This window comes from Anolis sagrei, chromosome 13, assembly GCF_037176765.1.
Source record: "Anolis sagrei isolate rAnoSag1 chromosome 13, rAnoSag1.mat, whole genome shotgun sequence".
Lineage (NCBI taxonomy): Eukaryota > Metazoa > Chordata > Lepidosauria > Squamata > Dactyloidae > Anolis > Anolis sagrei.
In genome coordinates this window covers 3148973-3168979 of record NC_090033.1, presented here as the reverse complement: position 1 = coordinate 3168979, position 20007 = coordinate 3148973, and the positions used below count along the sequence as shown (strand labels likewise).

Below are 20007 nucleotides of genomic sequence, written 5' to 3'. Positions count from 1 at the left end.
AAATACAGGCCAATGGGCAGCTCTCCACGCATACACATCCTGAAGGAAGAAGGAAACCCTCACAAAAAGAGTGCTGGTAATAGATGGGAAGGAAGGAAGGAAAGATGGAGAGAGAGGGAAGGCGGAAGGAAGGAAAGAGGGAAGGAGGGAGGGAGGGAAGGAAGGAATGAAGGAAAGAGAGAGGGTGGAGGGAGGAAGGAAAAAGGAATGAAGGAGGGAAGGAAAGAGAGAGGGAGGGAAGGACAGAGGGAGGGAAGAAAGGAAAGAGAGTGAGGGAGGGAAGGAGGGAAGGAAAAAACAAGGGAGGGAAGGAAGGAAAGACGGAGGGAAGGAAGGAGGAAAGGGAGGATGGACGGAATGAAGGAGGGAGGGAGGAAGGAAGGAAGTGAAGGAAGGAAAGAATGGAGGGAGGGATGGACGAAAGAAAAAAGAGAGGGAGGGAAGCAGGAAGAAGGGAAGGAAGGAAGGAGGGAGGGAGGGAGGGAAGGAAGGAAGGAAGGAGGAAGGGAGGGAGGGAAGGAAGGAAAGAAAGACGGAGGGAGGGAGGGAGGGAGGATGGAACAAAGGAGGGAGGGAAGGAAGGAAGGAAGGAAGGAAGGAAGGAAGGAAGGAAGGAAGGAAGGAAGGAAGGAAGGAGGGCTAGGAGGGAGGAAAGAAGGAAAATGAATGGAGGGGGGGGGATGGATGGATGGATGAAAGAAAAAAGAGGGAGGGAAGCAGGAAGGAGGGAAGGAAGGAAGGAAGGAAAGAAGGAAGGAAGGGAGGGAGGGAGGGAAAGAAGGGGAAAGAAGAGAAAGAAGGAGGGAAGGAGGGAGGAAGGGAAGGGAAGGGAAGAAGGGAGGGAGGGAAGGAGGGAGGGAAGAAGGGAGGGAAGGAGTAAGAAGGAGAGAAGGAAAGGAAGGAAGGAATGGAGAAAGAGGGAGAGAAGGAAGGAGGGAAATAGGGAGGAAGGGAAGGAAAAGGAAGGAAGGAAAGCTCCCACATCACCATGTCTTGATATTTTGGGGAAGTTTTTTTCCAAGATACTTTTTTTCCCCATTCAGATAGAAAGCTTTGCAGTTTTCCAAAACCATACTCTAGCCATTGCAGAAGAGGCCCTTTCCCTGAAAGCTGTGAACCCATCACAACTCCTGCTTCAAAGAAAAGTGCTTGTAGTGGAAGAAGAGAAGGTGAAAGAGAGTTGCGGAAAGCTTTTGCAAAAACACGTCACTCGCCTGCAGGAATGTACCGCATACGTAGCAACCGGGCAACGGAAATACGACCAAACCAGCAACCGGAACGGCAGACAATTCTGATATTTATGGAACAAAGGAATTAAATTATGAAAAGGACAACACACACATACGCACGGGAGGAAAAAATGAAACGTCGTTATCCCTGCAACTCCTCGTAATGCTTATTCTGTTGCGACCGAACCACGGTGAAATGAGGGACCCCTCCCCACCCCCTTGCAGAAACCCCCTTTAATTAAAGGGATAATTAATTATATATATTCCTCTTATATTAAAAAATCAACTCTGTCTTCTTGTCAACACCCGGAAGGAAGGAAGGAAGGAAGGAAGGAAGGAAGGAAGGAAGGAAGGAAGGAAGGAAGGGAGGGAGGGACCGTTTTTGTGACGCCGTGGAGGGGAGGGGACGGAAGGAACCAGGGATTGGCGGAGATTATAATAAGTATTTATTTTAAGCCCTAACCCCAAAAAAAGTTATTTACAAGACTTAAAAAGCCATGCTGCAAAGCTCTCTTTAAAATTATGAAGTTTTCCTACAATGTATTAAAATAAAAGTAGATTTTTTTTCTTTTTCTTTAAAATTTCTGGTTATAGCACTTGGATTTTTCAGAGGTTGTTCCGCCACCTACTTGCAACTCTTGCTTTAAGTATACACATATATATATTTATATAAACCGAGTGTTTTTTGTTTTCTTTTATGCACAGTGGCTTGCATTAAGTTGTGAACCTGATTCTAGCACCTACTCAAAAAATAATGAAGAAATCAAAACGAAACCCCCTCCTCCCCACCCCCCCCAACCCGAAAACAAAATCCGACCTCCACCCCACGATCGCCCAAGAAAGATGCTCGGAACGCTCCGTCCAGTCCCGTGTTGCTATTCTTTCGATACGTCATGCAACGGGTCTTGAGAAGTCTTCTCTACGAATTAATACTAGAATATATGTGCTGATTTTATAAAAAGTCTGCGGGGCTTTCGCGGGGCCGTTTTCGGGGATCTTGAGAAGACAACGCTCTCGGTTTTCCTCCGTTCTCCCCTGCGCGGAGACGCACACGTTCCACTCTCCGCCCAAGGCTTGGGGATCTTCTGGAGCCAGCGACACAAATAAATAATTTATTACAACTGCTTGTCGCCTTCTTTCTTCAGTCGACTAGAAGACGGGAAGAAGAAAGGAAAGACAAGAGAGGTAAGTTTTTCGTCAAGGATCTCTACATAATCTGCGAGGGCAAAACAACAGCCACCTCTGGCCTGAAAATGCATTTTGAATAAATAAATTGTATCATGATCAATAACAGTTGGAAATCACTTAATAACAGTTGAAACCTGACTCAGCACATAGAAGATGGTTTTGAAAGGCAGCAGATCACAGGAGCTGTCTTCATAGACCTGTGAACCACCGCCTCCTCCTGAGAAAAATGTATAGTATCACAAAGGACGACCACCTCACCCGCCTCATAGGAAACCTGCTACAAAACAGGAGCTTCTTTGTTGAGTTCCAGGGCCAGAGAAGCAGATGGCGGAAACAGAAGAGCAGCCTGCCTCAGGGAAGCGTGCTTGCTCCATCCATGTTCAACATCGACACAAATGTCCAGCCACTGCCAGAAGGGACAGAGAGCTTCATCTATGCTGATGATCATGCCATCACCACTCAAGGAAATCAGCTACAGAACAGGAACTCTTTTGTTGAGTTTCAGGGCCAGGGAAGCAGATGGCGGAAACAGAAGAGCGGCCTGCCTCAGGGGAGCGTGCTTGCTCCATCCATGTTCAACATCTACACAAATGACCTGCCACTGCCAGAAGGGACACAGAGCTTCATCTATGCTGATGATCGTGCCATCACCGCTCAAGCAGGGAGCTTTGAGGTGGTTGAAAAGAAGCTCTCCGAAGCTCTAGGTGCCCTTACTGCCTATTTCAGGGAAAACCAGCTGATCCCTAATCCATCTAAAACACAGACATGTGCTTTCAATAGACAAGCATCCCGAGCTCTGAGGATTATTACCTGGGAAGGAATCCCACTGGAGCATAGCAGCGCACCCAAGTACCTGGGAGTCACTCTGGATTGTGCTCTGACCTACAAGAAGCACTGCCTGAACATCAAGCAAAAAGTGGGTGCTAGAAACAATATCATACGAAAGCTGACTGGCACAACCTGGGGGATCACAACCAGACACACTGAAGACATCTGCCCTTGCGCTGTGCTACTCTGCTGCTGAGTATGCATGCCCAGTGTGGAACACATCTCACCACGCTCAAACAGTGGATGTGGCTCTTAATGAGACATGCCGCATTATCACGGGGTCCCTGTGCCCTACACCACTGGAGACATTACACTGTTTGGCTGGTATTGCACCACCTGACATCCACCGGGAAGTAGCAGCCAATAGTGAAAGGACCAAGGCAGAGACATCTCCAGCTCATCCCCTGTTTGGGTATCAGCCAGCACGTCAACGACTTAAATCAAAAAATAGTTTTCTAAGATCTACAGAGACACTTGCTGGAACACCTCAGCAAGCGAGAGTCCAAAAGTGGCAGGCTCAAACCCAGCACCTCAGCAAGCGAGAGTCCAAAAGTGGCAGGCTCAAACCCAGCACCTCAACCAATGGCTGATACCTAATGAGAGACTCCCCCTGGGCATACAGAAGACTGGGCGACTTGGAAGGTGCTGAACAGACTGCACTCTGGCCCCACGAGATGCAGAGCCAATCTTAAGAAATGGGGCCACAAAGTGGAATCCACAACTTTCGGGATGCAAAGGTCGACAGCAAGCTACACAGATGGTCGGAAGCTCACTACGACACAGGCCTCTGTTGTTTCCAGAATCAACTCCTCTGGGCTGTCATTTGGCCATTCCCAGCCCCTTGAAGGAATGCCCCACACTTACCTGTAATAGTCTTCTTGGCTGGGGAGGTGTCCTCCATGCATGTGGGGGTGACCGTGAGGGCACTGCTGCTCCATCGCTAGTCTCTGAAGCTCTGCCGACTGGGCATGCATGGCCTGTAACTGGTGGGCGGCGGACATGGGTGGAGGGATGGCACCGGGGAGCTCGCGTGGGTAGGGGGTACCTGAGATGGGGAGAAAGAGGGAACGAGAAAGAGAAAGAAAGAAAGGTATGACGCTCTCCCGCAGCAGGCGGGCTGAATCCACAGGGCATGCCAAGTACGGCCACCAAAACAAAACAAACTTGGGATGGGATGAGTGGCTCTTTTAATTTCCAGATGATGTTCGCACGTTTAACTACCTGAAAGGATCATATTTATTTATTTATTATTTATTTATTGAAATAGAATAGTAAAATATAGCCTGTGTTATTTTGCTGTCCAGCAGATGGCGCTGTTTTTGGAAAAAGCATATTTTTACCTGTCACAGGCGTGACACCTATATAATAGCAGGAATGTGAAAACATAAAAACATGCGTCTATTCGTATGCTACGTTGTGTCAAAATTTCTAACCAATCGGTGAAGTATTTGGTGAGATTTGAGGTTCTGAACAAACGGAGATTCCCATTTTTATTTATATCGATTATTATTTATTATTTACTCTATTTGTCTCCCCGCCTTTCCCTACCGCGAAGGGGACGCAAGGATTTCACAAAGAAGAGGGAGCAAGCCTGTTTTCCGTTGCCCGGGACTCAATGGAGCAATGGGATCAAATGACAGGAAACAAGATTCCAGCTGTTCCAAGCAGTGGAACTCACTGCCTCAGTGTGGTGGAGGCTTTGAAAAAGAGACTGGGTGGCTATCTGTCAGGGGTGATTTGATTGTGCTTTTTCTGAATGGCAGGAGGTTGGATTGGATGGCCCTGGGATGGGTCTCTTGCAACTTTATCATTCTATTATTCTATTTATTATTATTATTATTATTATTATTATTATTATTATTATTATAATTAATTATTATAATTCATATAATTAATTATTATAATTCATATAATTAATTATTATAATTCATATAATTAATTATTATAATTCATATAATTAACTATTATATATTATTCTATTATGACTCAACTTTCAAATCTTTAGCGTATATGGAAGACCTTAAAGCAGTGGTTCCCAACCTTTTTTTTTTTTTTAACCAGAGACCAACAGGGACCGTTCTCCAATATTAGTAACAAAATCAGTGTTTGGTCAACTTTAGATTTGGTTTCGTTATTTGGGGTGCTGATACGGAAAATTGCACCGGACAGACCACATCAGCTGATTAAGAAAATTGCATTGGATAGATCACATCAGCTGAGTTAGAAAATTGCACTGGATAGACCACATCAGCTGAGTTAGAATACTGCATTAGATAGATAACGTCAGCTGATTCAAAAAATTGCTTTGGATAGACCACATCAGCTGATTCAGAAAATTGCACTGGACAGCTGACTTAGAAAATTGCTTTGGATAGATCACATTGACTGATTCAGAAAAATTGCACTGGATAGACCTCATCAGCTGATTCAGACAATTGCATTGGATAGACCACATCAGCTGATTCAGAATACTGCACTGAATAGACCACATCAGCTGATTCAGAATACTGCATTGGATAGACCACATCAGCTAAATTTGAAAAATGCACTGGATAGACCACATCAGCTGATTCAGAAAATTGTATTGGATAGCCCACATCAGCTGATTCAGAAAATTGCACTGGATAGACGACATCAGCTGATTCAGAATACCGTATAGATAGACCACATCAGCTGAGTTTGAAAAATGCACCGGATAGACCACATCAGCTGATTGAGAAAACTGCACTGGAAAGACCATCTCAGCTGATTCAGAAAATTGCACTTCTGGTTGCTTCTGCAGTTAGAAATGTAATACAATGGATAGACCACATCAGCTGATTCAGAAAATTGCACTGGACAGCTGACTTAAAAAATTGCTTTAGGTAGGACCACATCAGCTGAGTTAGAAAACTGCACTGGATAGACCACATCAGCTGATTCAGAAAATTGCACTTCTGGTTGCTTCTGGAGTTAGAAATGTAATACAATGGTCCGGTTGCCCCTGACACGAGAAATAAATAGAAAATTGCACTAGGCAGACTACATCAGCTCTAGTTTCTGATACGGAACATATGAAATCGGGTAGTCGCCATCTGCTCGCCCACAGAAAACAATACATAATAATACTAAACAATAATAACAATAATAACAACAGCAATGATAATAATAATAATAATAAAATAATAATAATAATATAATAATAATAATAATAGTAATAATATAATAATAATATAATTATAATAATAATAGTAATAATATAATAATAATATTATTATAATAATAATATTATAATAATATAATAATAATAATATAATAATATAATAATATAATAATAAAAATAATATAATATTAATAATAATATAATAATATAATAATATAATAATAATAATAAAAAATAATAATATAATAATGATATATAATAATAATAATAATAATATAATAATAATAATATAATATTATAATAATAATAATAAAATAAAAATAATATAATAATAATATAATAATAATAATATAGTAATAATAATAATATAATAATAATAATATAATAATATAATAATAATAATATAATAATAATATAATAAAATAATAATATAATATAATAATAATAGTATAATATAATAATAATATAATAATAATAATAATAATAATAATATAATATAATATAATATAATAATAATAATAATAATAGTAATAATATAATATAATAATAATAATAATAATAATAATAATAATAATAATATAATTAGGGTTTCACGAGACCAGTCATGGTGAGGCTGTGGACTACATTTTAGTTCTTACAGACCACTACTGGTCCACGGGCCACAGGTTGGGAACCACTGCGTTAAAGGGACAGCTGGAGGCCGTGGCGGCCTTTCGGAGCTCACGTCTTTGGGAGATCCCACCAAAACCACACATGCTTGGACAATCAATGGCAACGAGCAAGAGCAGCCCAACGGCACTTACATCGACAGAAGCCGGCCGCCTCTGCGAACCAGTTGGTGGGGAGCAATACTGGGGGAGGGCTGTTCCCATCCCGCCCTGCGGGGTGTGGGCTCCCCAGAGGCATCTGGCCTGGCCTCTGATGGAAACAGGATGCTGGAATAGATGGACCATAGGCCTGACCCTCTCATCCTGGCCAGGCGCCCTCCTTATCCGTATCCACGGGCCGCCCAGAGCCGCAGACTTACCGAAGACGGGGTGCCGGAGCATTTCGTGCTCGTGGGGCGGCTGCCCTAGCAATGGGTTGGGGATAGTACCAGGAGGGTAGGGGAAGCGTGCCAAGTGGGGTCCGGCGGCCAGGGGGTCCACGAGGGGATGGACGGGTCCCGCCGAGCCTGCAAAGGGGGAAAGGCGGTGGGGGGGGGGGGGGAGAGAGAGAGAGAAGGGAGAGGACTTACCACCTGCGTTAGCAAACACCACTCGCTTCGTTCAGGGCGCAAGAGCAGCATGAGGCCTCGCGCCATGCCGAGCCTAACGGGCAATTATCAGAAGCCTATGTCCCCCCTCCAACCGCGGAGCCTACTTCTCTGTCTGTAGTGCCTGCAGTGACATCGGGTGGCCAAACAGTCTTTGAGAGTTGAAACAAAAAGGGGAGAGAAAAGGGGAGAGCCATGAATGTCGGCGGCGTCAGAGAGACCCCAGGCGCACGCACGCGCGGGCCGAGAACAACAGCAAGCCATTGACCACTGAGGGTGCATCCACGGACATTACTCAGACTGGGCGGTTGGAGGTCTGTCGGGCTGGACGGCCATGTTCCAGAAGCATTCACAACCTCTGAGGATGCCTGCCCCCCCCCCCCCCAAGCAGGTAGCACCCAGACTTTGAAGCTGCAAAAGCATTCGATGCTAATCGAGGTGGACAATTACAACATTCACACTGACCTCAAGCAGACAATGCTGGAATAGATGCATGAATAGATTCAATTTCTCCCACCCTGGACATTATTCCACAGATATATCAATCCCACTTGCCTAGTTTCCAACTGACCCCACAACCTCTGAGGATGCCTGCCCCCCAGGCAGCACCCAGACTTTGAAGCTGCAAAGGCATTTGATGCTCATTAAGGTGGTCAATTACAACATTCACACCGACCTCAAACAGGCAAGGGTTTTTGCTCCCTCCTTGGACGTTATTCCACAGCTATATCAACCACACTTGCCTAGTTTCCAACAGACCCCACAACCTCTGAGGATGCCTGCCCCCCCCCAGGAAGGAAGCACCCAGACTTTGAAGCTGCAAGGCCATTTGGTGCTAATCGAGGTGGACAATTACAACATTCACACCAACCTCAATCCCTGGACATTATTCCACAGATAGATCAACCCCACAGACCACACAACCTCTGAGGATGCCGCCCCCCCCCCAGCAGGTAGCACCCAGACTTTGAAGCTGCAAAAGCATTTGGTGCTAATCGAGGTGGACAATTACAACATTCACACTGACCTCAAGCAGACAATGCTGGAATAGATGCATGAATAGATGCATGAATGCTGGAATAGATGCATGAATAGATTCAATTTCTCCCACCCTGGACATTATTCCACAGATATATCAATCCCACTTGCCTAGTTTCCAACTGACCCCACAACCTCTGAGGATGCCTGCCCCCCAGGCAGCACCCAGACTTTGAAGCTGCAAAGGCATTTGATGCTCATTAAGGTGGTCAATTACAACATTCACACCGACCTCAAACAGGCAAGGGTTTTTGCTCCCTCCTTGGACGTTATTCCACAGCTATATCAACCACACTTGCCTAGTTTCCAACAGACCCCACAACCTCTGAGGATGCCTGCCCCCCCCCCAGGAAGGAAGCACCCAGACTTTGAAGCTGCAAGGCCATTTGGTGCTAATCGAGGTGGACAATTACAACATTCACACCAACCTCAATCCCTGGACATTATTCCACAGATAGATCAACCCCACAGACCACACAACCTCTGAGGATGCCGCCCCCCCCCCAGCAGGTAGCACCCAGACTTTGAAGCTGCAAAAGCATTTGGTGCTAATCGAGGTGGACAATTACAACATTCACACTGACCTCAAGCAGACAATGCTGGAATAGATGCATGAATAGATGCATGAATGCTGGAATAGATGCATGAATAGATTCAATTTCTCCCACCCTGGACATTATTCCACAGATATATCAATCCCACTTGCCTAGTTTCCAACTGACCCCACAACCTCTGAGGATGCCTGCCCCCCAGGCAGCACCCAGACTTTGAAGCTGCAAAGGCATTTGATGCTCATTAAGGTGGTCAATTACAACATTCACACCGACCTCAAACAGGCAAGGGTTTTTGCTCCCTCCTTGGACGTTATTCCACAGCTATATCAACCACACTTGCCTAGTTTCCAACAGACCCCACAACCTCTGAGGATGCCTGCCCCCCCCCCAGGAAGGAAGCACCCAGACTTTGAAGCTGCAAGGCCATTTGGTGCTAATCGAGGTGGACAATTACAACATTCACACCAACCTCAATCCCTGGACATTATTCCACAGATAGATCAACCCCACAGACCACACAACCTCTGAGGATGCCGCCCCCCCCCCAGCAGGTAGCACCCAGACTTTGAAGCTGCAAAAGCATTTGGTGCTAATCGAGGTGGACAATTACAACATTCACACTGACCTCAAGCAGACAATGCTGGAATAGATGCATGAATAGATGCATGAATGCTGGAATAGATGCATGAATAGATTCAATTTCTCCCACCCTGGACATTATTCCACAGATATATCAATCCCACTTGCCTAGTTTCCAACAGACCCCACAACCTCTGAGGATGCCTGCCCCCCAGGCAGCACCCAGACTTTGAAGCTGCAAAGGCATTTGGTGCTAATCAAGGTGGACAATTACAACAGTTCCACCGACCTCAGACAGACAAGAGTTTTTGCTCCCACCTTGGATGTTATTCCACAGATATATCAACCCCACTTGCCTAGTTTCCAACAGACCCCACAACCTCTGAGGATGCCTGTCCCCCAGGCAGCACCCAGACTTTGAAGCTGCAAAGGCATTTGATGCTCATCAAGGTGGCCAATTACGACATTCACACCTATCTCAAAGAGACAAGAGTTCTTTCTCCCACCCTGGACGTTATTCCACAGGTATATCAAACCCCACTTGCCTAGTTTCCAACAGGCCTCACAACCTCTGAGGATGGCTGCCCTCCCCAGGCAGGAAGCACCCAGACCTTGAAGCTGCAAGGCCATTCAATGCTAATCAAGGTGGACAATTACAACATTCACACTGACCTCAAGCAGACAAGAGTTCTTTCTCCCACCCTGGACATTATTCCACAGATAGATCAACCCCACAGACCTCACAACCTCTGAGGATGCCTGTCCCCCAGGCAGCACCCAGACTTTGAAGCTGCAAAGGCATTTGATGCTCATCAAAGTGGCCAATTATAACATTCACACCGACCTCAAACAGGCAAGAGTTCTTTCTCCCACCCTGGACATTATTCCACAGATATATCAACCCCACTTGCCTAGTTTCCAACAGACCCCACAACCTCTGAGGATGCCTGTCCCCCCCAGGCAGGAAGCACCCAGACCCTGAAGCTGCAAAGCCATTTGATGATAATCAAGGTGGCCAATTACAACATTCACACTGACCTCAAGCAGACAAGTGTTCTTCCTCCCACTGGACATTATTCCACAGATAGATCAACCCCACTTGCATAGTTTCCAACAGACCCCACAACCTCTGAGGATGCCTGCCCCCCAGGCAGCACCCAGACTTTGAAGCTGCAAAGGCATTTGATGCTCATCAAGGTGGTCAATTACAACATTCACACCGACCTCAAACAGGCAAGAGTTTTTGCTCCCTCCTTGGACGTTATTCCACAGATATATCACCCCCACTTGCCTAGTTTCCAACAGGCCTCACAACCTCTGAGGATGGCTGCCCCTCCCCCCAGGCAGGAAGCACCCAGACTTTGAAGCTGCAAAGGCATTTGATGCTCATCAAGGTGGCCAATTACAACATTCACACCGACCTCAAACAGGCAAGAGTTTTTGCTCCCTCCTTGGACGTTATTCCACAGATATATCACCCCCACTTGCCTAGTTTCCAACAGGCCTCACAACCTCTGAGGATGCCTGTCCCCCCCCCCCCCAGGAAGGAAGCACCCAGACCTTGAAGCTGCAAGGCCATTTGATGCTAATCATTCACACCTACCTCAGATAGACAAGAGTTCTTTCTCCCACCCTGGACATTATTCCACAGATATATCAACCCCACTTGACTCGTTTCCAACAGACCTCACAACCTCTGAGGATGCCTGCCCACCCCCAGGCAGGAAACACCCAGACCTTGAAGCTACAAGGCCATTCGATGCTCATCAAGGTGGCTAATAACGACATTCACACCGACCTCAAACAAACAAGTGTCCTTGCTCCCACTCTGGACATTATTCCACAGATATATCAACCCCACTTGCTTAGTTTCCAACAGACCTTACAACCTCTGAGGATACATGGGATTCCCCCAGGCAGAAAGCAGCCAGGTTTTGAAGCTGCAAGGCCATTCAGTGCTAATCAAGGTGGCCAATTACAACATTCACACCGACCTTAAACAGACAGTTCTTTCTCCACATCTGGACATGATTCCACAGATACTTAAACCCCACTTGCCTAGTTTCCAACAGACCCTTAATCTCTGAGGATGCCATAGATGTGGGCAAAATGTCAGGAGAGAATGCTTTTGGAACATGGCCAAACTCAATGACCACTATAATTTGCCCAAACTTTTTCTGCATGGAAAGACATGGCATACAGCAAAATCCATGGCTTGTTTTCAGATTTTACATATATACCAACCCCGCTACAATAGCCTTGCATTCGCCCAGCAAGCGGAATTTATTTTTAAACACCAAATCATGTTCCCCTGCTATCTGCTTGCTCCAAAAGTCAGTCTGAGGTAAACCTCAGTGGGAGAAAGGTCTCACTGTGAGAAGGCCTCAGTGTGAGGTAGGCCTTAGTCTGTGAGAGAAGGCTCGCAGTGTGAGGTAGGCCTTAGTCTGTGAGAGAAGGCCTCATAGCGTGACTCAAGCAGAAAAGAGTTCTTTTTCCCACTCTGGACATCATCAAACCCCAATTCTCTAGTTTCCAATAGACCTCGCAACCTCGGAGGATGCCTGCCAGAGATGTGGGTGAAACGTCAGGAGAGAGTGCTTCGGGAACATGGCCAGACAGCCAACACACAGCAATATATTCTGGAACTTGCTTCCCAATTAATTATATTTTACAAATGTAGGAGTTAATCCAGAGCTAGGAGATTAGGATTGCCTCACTACAACCACAAGTAATTATCTATTTATTAAAAATTAACTAGGTATTTTTAATTACAAAAATGTGAGTGAAGTATTGAAAGGGTTAAATGAATGCCATGACTCAGGAAAAGCTGCAGTTCTATATAAGCATGTGTGCCTTTAGCTTAGTAGCCATCTGTCTGAGGTAAACCTCAGTGGGAGAAATGTCTAAGACCTCACAATGTGAGGTAGGCCTTAGTCTGTGAGGTAGGCTTTAGTCTGTGAGAGAAGGCCTCGCAGTGTGAGGTCGGCCTTAGTCTGTGAGAGAAGGCCTCTGTGAGAGATGGGCCTTAATCTGTGAGAGAAGGCCTCACAATGTGAGGTAGGTCTTAGTCTGTGAGAGGCCTTGCAATGTGAAGAAGGCCTTAGTCTGTGAGAGAAGGCCTCACAGTGTGAGGTAGACTTAAGCCTGTGAGAGAAGGTCTCACAGTGTGAGGTAGAGCTTACTCCGTGAGAAGACCTCACAGTGTTAGGTCGGCCTTAGTCTGTGAAAGGAGGTGTCACAGTGTGAGATAGACCTTAGTCTGTGAGAGAAGGTCTCACAGTGTGAGGTAGACCTTAGTCTGTGAGGTAAGACCTCACAGTGTGAGGTAGGCCTTAGTCTGTGAGAGGCCTCGCAGTGTGAAGTAGGCCTTTGTGGGAGAAGGCCTCGCAGTGTGAGGTGGACCTTAGTTTGTGAGAGAAGGCCTCGCAGTGTGAGGTAGGCATTAGTCTCTGATAGAAGGCCTCACAGTGTGAGGTAGGGCTTACTCTGTGAGAAGACCTCACAGTGTTAGGTCGGCCTTAGTCTGTGAGAGGAGGTGTCACAGTGTGAGATAGGCCTTAAGTCTGTGAGAGAAGGCCTCAGAGTGTGAGGTAGGCCTTAGTCTGTGAGAGAAGGCGTCAGAGTGTGAGGTAGGTCTCAGTCTGTGAGAGAAGGCCTCACAGTGTGAGACAGGCACTCCAATATAAGTTCATTCTGAGAGAAGGCTCTGTGAGAGAGAAGCTATTTATCTGCATGAGGAAGAAGCCTAGCATGGAAGCAAAGAAGGAAGTATAAAGGGCTTTACTTGTGTTGTGGAAACCTTGTTATTGTAAATAGTGCAACTATATGATTTTTGTGTTTCTGTCCCTTTCATCACTTTGGGCTACGGGTTCTGGGTCACGCCGCTGTTGCTAAGTTACTTTGTTATACATTCATGGGTAGGATTTTTTTGTTAATAAGCCTATTCGCACCAAGGAAGGTAAGCACAGGTAACACGCCTCTCTTTGACCCTGACTCACCTTGATGCAGCGGGTCTTGCTGATGGAGGTGTAGATGCGAATGGATGTGCGAATGTTGGTGATGATGCGGCGTCACGTTGAACATCTGGAGCCTGGCCAAGGGGTCGTTGGTGAGCGACGCCATCCGCTCGGCATGTATCCGCTCGGCAGCCAGTCTGTCCGGGTAGCTCATATCAGGCCGCAACTGGGGGCCGGCCAGAGCGAGTCTCTCCCGTTCCAGAGGGTTCAGCCCCGGATGGAAGGAAGCAAAGGGGTGCGGACCTGCCGTGGGCGGGATGGTGAGGGCGCCGTGGCGGGCAAAGTGCTCCATGGGGTTGGTGGCCGGGTGCAGCGCGTCGAGCTCCGGCGGCTTCACCTCGAAACCCGGCTTCATCCTCTCCCGCAGCTCCCGCTCCCGGATCTCACGCTCCCGGATCTCCCGCTCGCGCAGTTCCCGCTCCCGGATGGTGGGGTCCACGTTGTAAAGGCCGGGCATGTGGTAGGCCAAAAGCGGGTCGGTGGGGTTGAGGGGGACAAAGAAGGGGTGGTTGCGGTTTGTGGGGGACATGACGTGAGGGCGGGCGTACTCGCTGAGAGTCCGTAGGGCTGGCGTGTCGGGACCGATGTAAGGGGGCACGGCGGCGATGGTGGTGGGAGGCGGTTCGAAGGACGGTCTCATGTGAGCAGGACCGCTCAGCTGGGATTCTCCGAGGCGCCCTTCGTGGGAGGAACTGGACGCTTTCTGCTATTCGAAAAAGGAGAGGCGTTTCGTCAAGGACGTGATCACGGCTCAAACTCTCTCATGCAAATCCCCTTTCATACCACGCCAACCCCCCCACAGGAAACAACATCTCCTTTTACGAGCAATGCAGAGAAAAAGAGAGAAGGAAGGAAGGAAGGAAGGAAGGAAGGAAGGAAGGAGGGAAGGAAGGAGGGCTGGGAGGGAGGAAAGAAGGAAAAAGAATGGAGGGAGTGATGGATGGATGAAAGAAAAAAGAGAGGGAGGGAAGCAGGAAGGAGGGAGGGAGGGAGGGAGGGAGGGAGGGAGGGAGGGAAGGAAGGAAGGAAGGAAGGAAGGAAGGAAGGAAGGAAGGAAGGAAGGAAAGAGGGCTGGGAGGGAGGAAAGAAGGAAAACGAATGGAGGGAGTGATGGATGGATGAAAGAAAAAAGAGAGGGAGGGAAGCAGGAAGGAGGGAGGGAAGGAAGGAAGGAAGGAAGGAAGGAAGGAAGGAAGGAAGGAGGGCTGGGAGGGAGGAAAGAAGGAAAACGAATGGAGGGAGTGATGGATGGATGAAAGAAAAAAGAGAGGGAGGGAAGCAGGAAGGAGGGAAGGAAGGAAGGAAGGAAGGAAGGAAGGAAGGAAGGAAGGAAGGAAGGAGGGCTGGGAGGGAGGAAATAAGGAAAAAGAATGGAGGGAGTGATGGATGGATGAAAGAAAAAAAAGAGGGAGGGAAGCAGGAAGGAGGGAGGGAGGGAAGGAAGGAAGGAAGGAGGGAAGGAAGGAAGGAAGGAAGGAAGGAGGGCTGGGAGGGAGGAAAGAAGGAAAACGAATGGAGAGAGTGATGGATGGATGAAAGAAAAAAGAGAGGGAGGGAAGCAGGAAGGAGGGAAGGAAGGAAGGAAGGAAGGAAAGAGGGCTGGGAGGGAGGAAAGAAGGAAAAAGAATGGAGGGAGTGATGGATGGATGAAAGAAAAAAGAGAGGGAGGGAAGCAGGAAGGAGGGAAGGAAGGAAGGAAAGAAGGAAGGAAGAAGGGAGGGAGGGAAAGAAGGGGAAAGAAGAGAAAGAAGGAGGGAAGGAGGGAGGGAGGAAGGGAAGGGAAGAAGGGAGGGAGGGAAGGAGGGAGGGAGGGAAGGAGTAAGAAGGAGAGAAGGAAAGGAAGGAAGGAATGGAGAAAGAGGGAGAGAAGGAAGGAGGGAAAAATTGAGGAAGGGAAGGAAAAGGAAGGAAGGAAAGCTCCCACATCACCATGTCTTGATATTTCGGGGAAGGAAGGAAGGAAGGAAGGAGAAAGAGAGGGAAGGGGGGAGGAAAGAGGGGGAAAAGGAAGGATGAAAAAGTGGAAGGGAAGGAAGGAAGGGGAAAGAAGAGAAAGAAGGAGGGAAGGAGGGAGGAAGGGAAGGGAAGGGAAGAAGGGAGGGAGGGAAGGAGGGAGGGAAGGAGTAAGAAGGAGAGAAGGGAAGGAAGGAAGGAATGGAGAAAGAGGGAGAGAAGGAAGGAGGGAAATAGGGAGGAAGGGAAGGAAAAGGAAGGAAAGCTCCCACATCACCATGTCTTGATATTTCGGGGAAGGAAGGAAGGAAGGAAGGAAGGAAGGAAGGAAGGAGAAAGAGAGGGAAGGGGGGAGGAAAGAGGGGGGAAAGGAAGGATGAAAAAGTGGAAGGGAAGGAAGGAAGGAGAAAGAGGGAGGTAAGGAAGGAAGAGGGTGAAGGATGGAGGAAGGAAAGATAGAAGAGAGGAGGGCCTGAGAAAAGGACGGCCACATCTGGCCCGCGGGCCTGGGTTTGCCCATGTTGTCGTTCCATATATTTTCAGCCAACCCTAAATATTTTGTGGGGTGGATGGGAAAATGGGCATGGAAGTTTGAAGATGGCACAGACATCCCCGGAACAAGGGCAGGTTTCCAAGCAAATCCACAGAACAGTCATTTGAAGGTAGCTTTCTGTCCCTTTTTGCCACATCCAGAAATAGTTTGAGTTCCACAGATCGAGGCAATAAAGGAAGGACACAAAGTGGGCAGCCTCAGACCGCTCACAAACAATATTTACGCTTTCCTGAGGAGCAGGGAAACCCTCCCGGGAAATTTTTTGCACAACGGTCTTTTTCGTGGGACCCGCTCGGCTCGAGAGACCGCCAAACCTACCGCCGCTCTTTCTGCTTCTCTCTCACGCTCCCGCTCTCTCTCCCTCTCCTTTTCCTTCTCTTTCTCCCGTTCCCTCTCTTCTCTTGCCTTCTGCTCCGCCTCCCGCTTGGCCTTCTCGATGGCTTCCTCGCGCTTCTTGGCCAGCTTGGAACCGGCCAGCGGCATGAAGTAGAGGTCCGTCCGGGCGCAGGAGTTGTAGCCGCGGTCCAGGTGCTTGTAAAACCTGCAAGGCGGGAAATGAAGGAATCAGGAGGCGTTTGAGAGCAAAGAGATGGCCAATTTCTTTGTTTTTTGGCTTTTTAAGTCTTTTTTAGTGTCCTTTTGAGTGTTTTTATGAGTGATGGTCACTCGTTGGCCTGACAGGTGTATTGTGTCCAAATTTGGTATCAATTCGTCCAGTGGTTTTTGAGTTCTGTTCATCCCACAAACTAACATTACATTACAGTTTTATTTATATAGATTATTGATATTAGATTTATTATTTTATTCTATTGTTATTACATGTATTATTTTTCTCTATTTATTATTGTTATTAGATTTATTATTTTTCTCTATTTATTATTGTTGTTATTACATTTATTTTTCTCTATTTATTATTGTTGTTATTACATTTATTATTTTTCTCTATTTATTATTGTTGTTATTACATTTATTATTTTTCTCTATTTATTATTGTTGTTATTACATTTATTATTTTTCTCTATTTATTATTGTTATTACATTCATTATTTTTCTCTATTTATTATTGTTATTACATTCATTATTTTTCTCTATTTATTATTGTTGTTATTACATTTATTTTTCTCTATTTATTATTGTTATTACATTTATTTTTCTCTATTTGATATTGTTGTTATTACATTTATTATTTTTCTCTATTTATTATTGTTGTTATTACATGTATTATTTTTCTCTATTTATTGTTGCTATTACATTTATAATTTTACTCTATGTATTATTGTTGTTATTACATGTATTATTTTTCTCTATTTATTATTGTTATTACATTCATTATTTTTCTCTATTTATTATTGTTGTTATTACATTTATTATTTTTCTCTATTTATTATTGTTATTACATTCATTATTTTTCTCTATTTATTATTGTTATTACATTTATTATTTTACTCTATTTATTATTGTTGTTATTACATTTATTATTTTTCTCTATTTATTATTGTTGTTATTACATTTATTATTTTACTCTATTTATAATTCTTATTACATTTATTATTTTTCTCTATTTATTATTGTTGTTATTACATTTATTATTTTATTCTATTTATAATTCTTATTACATTTATTATTTTTCTCTATTTATTATTGTTGTTATTAAATTTATTATTTTTCTGTATTTATTATTGTTATTACATTAATTATTTTACTCTAATTATTATTATTTATTATTATTATTTATATAGATCTAATAATAATAATAATAATTTTTTTGAGTTATGTTAATCTTGAACATGTTCAAGATAATAATAATAATAATAATAATAATAATAATAATAATACAAAATCCAGCATATAGATCTCATTTGCTGTGACATACTGTGCTTTTGTGTCAGTAAAATAATAATAATAATAATATAATTTTTTTGTCGTGTCAGGAGCTACTTGAGAAACTGCAAGTCGCTTCTGGTGTGAGAGAATTGGCCGTCTGCAAGGACGTTGCTCAGGGGACGCCTGGATGAATTGATGTTTTTATCATCCTTGTGGGAGGCTTCTCTCATGTCCCCGCATGGGGAGCTGGAGCTGATAGAGGGAGCTCATCCGCCTCTCCCCGGATTCGAACCTGCAACCTGTCGGTCTTCAGTCCTGCCGGCACAGCGGTTTAACCCACTGTGCCACCGGGGGCTCCGATAATAATAATAATAATAATAATAATAATAATAATAATGTATTATTATTATATATAGATAAATAGATTATATATTATGCATATAGATTGGTGGTCTGAGATGGCTGCCTAGTCAGGCAAACCACATGGATGGGTCTGCCACATTTTCCTTACCTTGCTGACTGGCTGGCATGGCTTGGCGTGTCCACGACCGTCGGCTCCGGCGACGGACTCCTGGGCGGGGGAGGCGGGCTCTCCGGTTCCTCCGCTTCGTCCGGAGCCTCCTCTTTGATCTGAATCGGCGGTATCGTGCAGGCGGTCACCGCAGGGACATTCCCGCTGCAGGACGCAGGCGTGGCGATGGCGGCCGGAGGCACGGACGGCGGCGTGGAGGTGGACGGGCAAGAGGGAGGAGTGACCGGCGGGGGACCCCCGGGGACAAAGGGGTGCTGGGAGAAGGGGGGTTGAGGCGGCACCGGATGGAGACCGGAGGAAGGGTGGCCGGCGGAGGGAGGGAGGCTCTGGCTTTGCGTCAGGACGGGCGGCTGGGCGGGAGAAGGCTGCAGCGGCTGGCTCTGCGGCATGAGCTGCAGAGGAGGAGGGTGTGCCGATGGTGGGTGATGAGTCGAGAGGGAACTCAGCGGCTTCAGAGCGGGCGGCGGCGGCAAGTTCGAGTTCATGGAAAACGGTGACGGGCCGGCGAGGTGCTTGTGGGACGGCGGCGTGGGGAGCTGTGGAATCGGGGTGGTGGGAGGGGGCTTGATGTGGGGCATGGGCATGGGAGCAGGAGGAAGGGGCTGCTCTCGGGGCGGCTGCTGCATGGGAGAGGGCACTTGCTGTGCCGGCGGCACCTGAAGTGCGCCATGGGTGAGGGAAGTGGGTTGCGGCTGCAGGGAGACCTGAGACTGAGACGACGATGACGAGGATGACTGTGCGGGAAGGGGGAACGGCGGAGTGGGGACAGTATGAGGCAGCAGTGTCTGGGCTTGGAGGTTGTGCGGGAGGACCGGGATCTGCCCGTGCAGCGGAGGTTGCGGGTGCGGCTGAGAGACAGCAGGAAGCTGGCTCGCGGGGACGGTCAGAGGTTGCAGGGGCGGATGAGGCGAAGGCAGCCTCTGGGGGTGAAGAGAAGGCGCCTGCTGGATGTGGGAATGAGGGGGTACCGGAGTTTGGGGTTGGCTAGGCGGCTGGGACACAGAGGTGGGGATGTGGGGCAGTACTGAGGAAGGGGCGCCCGAGGTGGCCGGCAGCGGGACAGGAAGCTGCGGCGGCAAAGGCAGCGCTGGGGGAGTGGGCTGAACAGGACCGTTGGGGGCCTGCAGCACATGTTGCTGCGCGGAGGAATCGGAGTCGCTTTCGTTGTCTTGGGGGCTCGGGATGCTGGGTGAGGTGCTCCGGTTGTCCTGGTCGATGTCTTTCGGATCGCTGCTGCCCTCGTCGTTCACGCTCCGGCTGTCGGAGCTTTCCCCTTCCCCTTCGCCCTCTGATGGGGAATTGGGCCGGCTGATTTC

General features: G+C 46.8%; 1 protein-coding gene across 15 annotated transcripts in view; it reads right to left on the bottom strand.

Moving 5' to 3' along the window:
- Positions 1–1658: 1658 nt before the first annotated feature.
- Positions 1659–20007, bottom strand: part of RERE (arginine-glutamic acid dipeptide repeats) — a 504717-nt gene continuing 486368 nt past the window's right edge. For 6 of the 15 annotated variants that reach the window (XM_067472974.1, XM_067472978.1, XM_067472977.1 and 3 more), the window contains 8 exons: positions 18671–20007; positions 16654–16876; positions 13812–14535; positions 7750–7794; positions 7415–7561; positions 7191–7322; positions 4110–4290; positions 1659–2378 (listed from right to left, as the gene is read on the bottom strand). In XM_067472974.1, coding sequence (XP_067329075.1) covers positions 2345–2378; positions 4110–4290; positions 7191–7322; positions 7415–7561; positions 7750–7794; positions 13812–14535; positions 16654–16876; positions 18671–20007 — 2823 coding nt within the window. In that variant the 3' untranslated portion in view covers positions 1659–2344. The remainder of the gene's footprint in view (positions 2379–4109; positions 4291–7190; positions 7323–7414; positions 7562–7749; positions 7795–13811; positions 14536–16653; positions 16877–18670) is intronic. The other 9 variants (XM_067472979.1, XM_067472976.1, XM_067472984.1 and 6 more) reach the window with 7 other exon arrangements.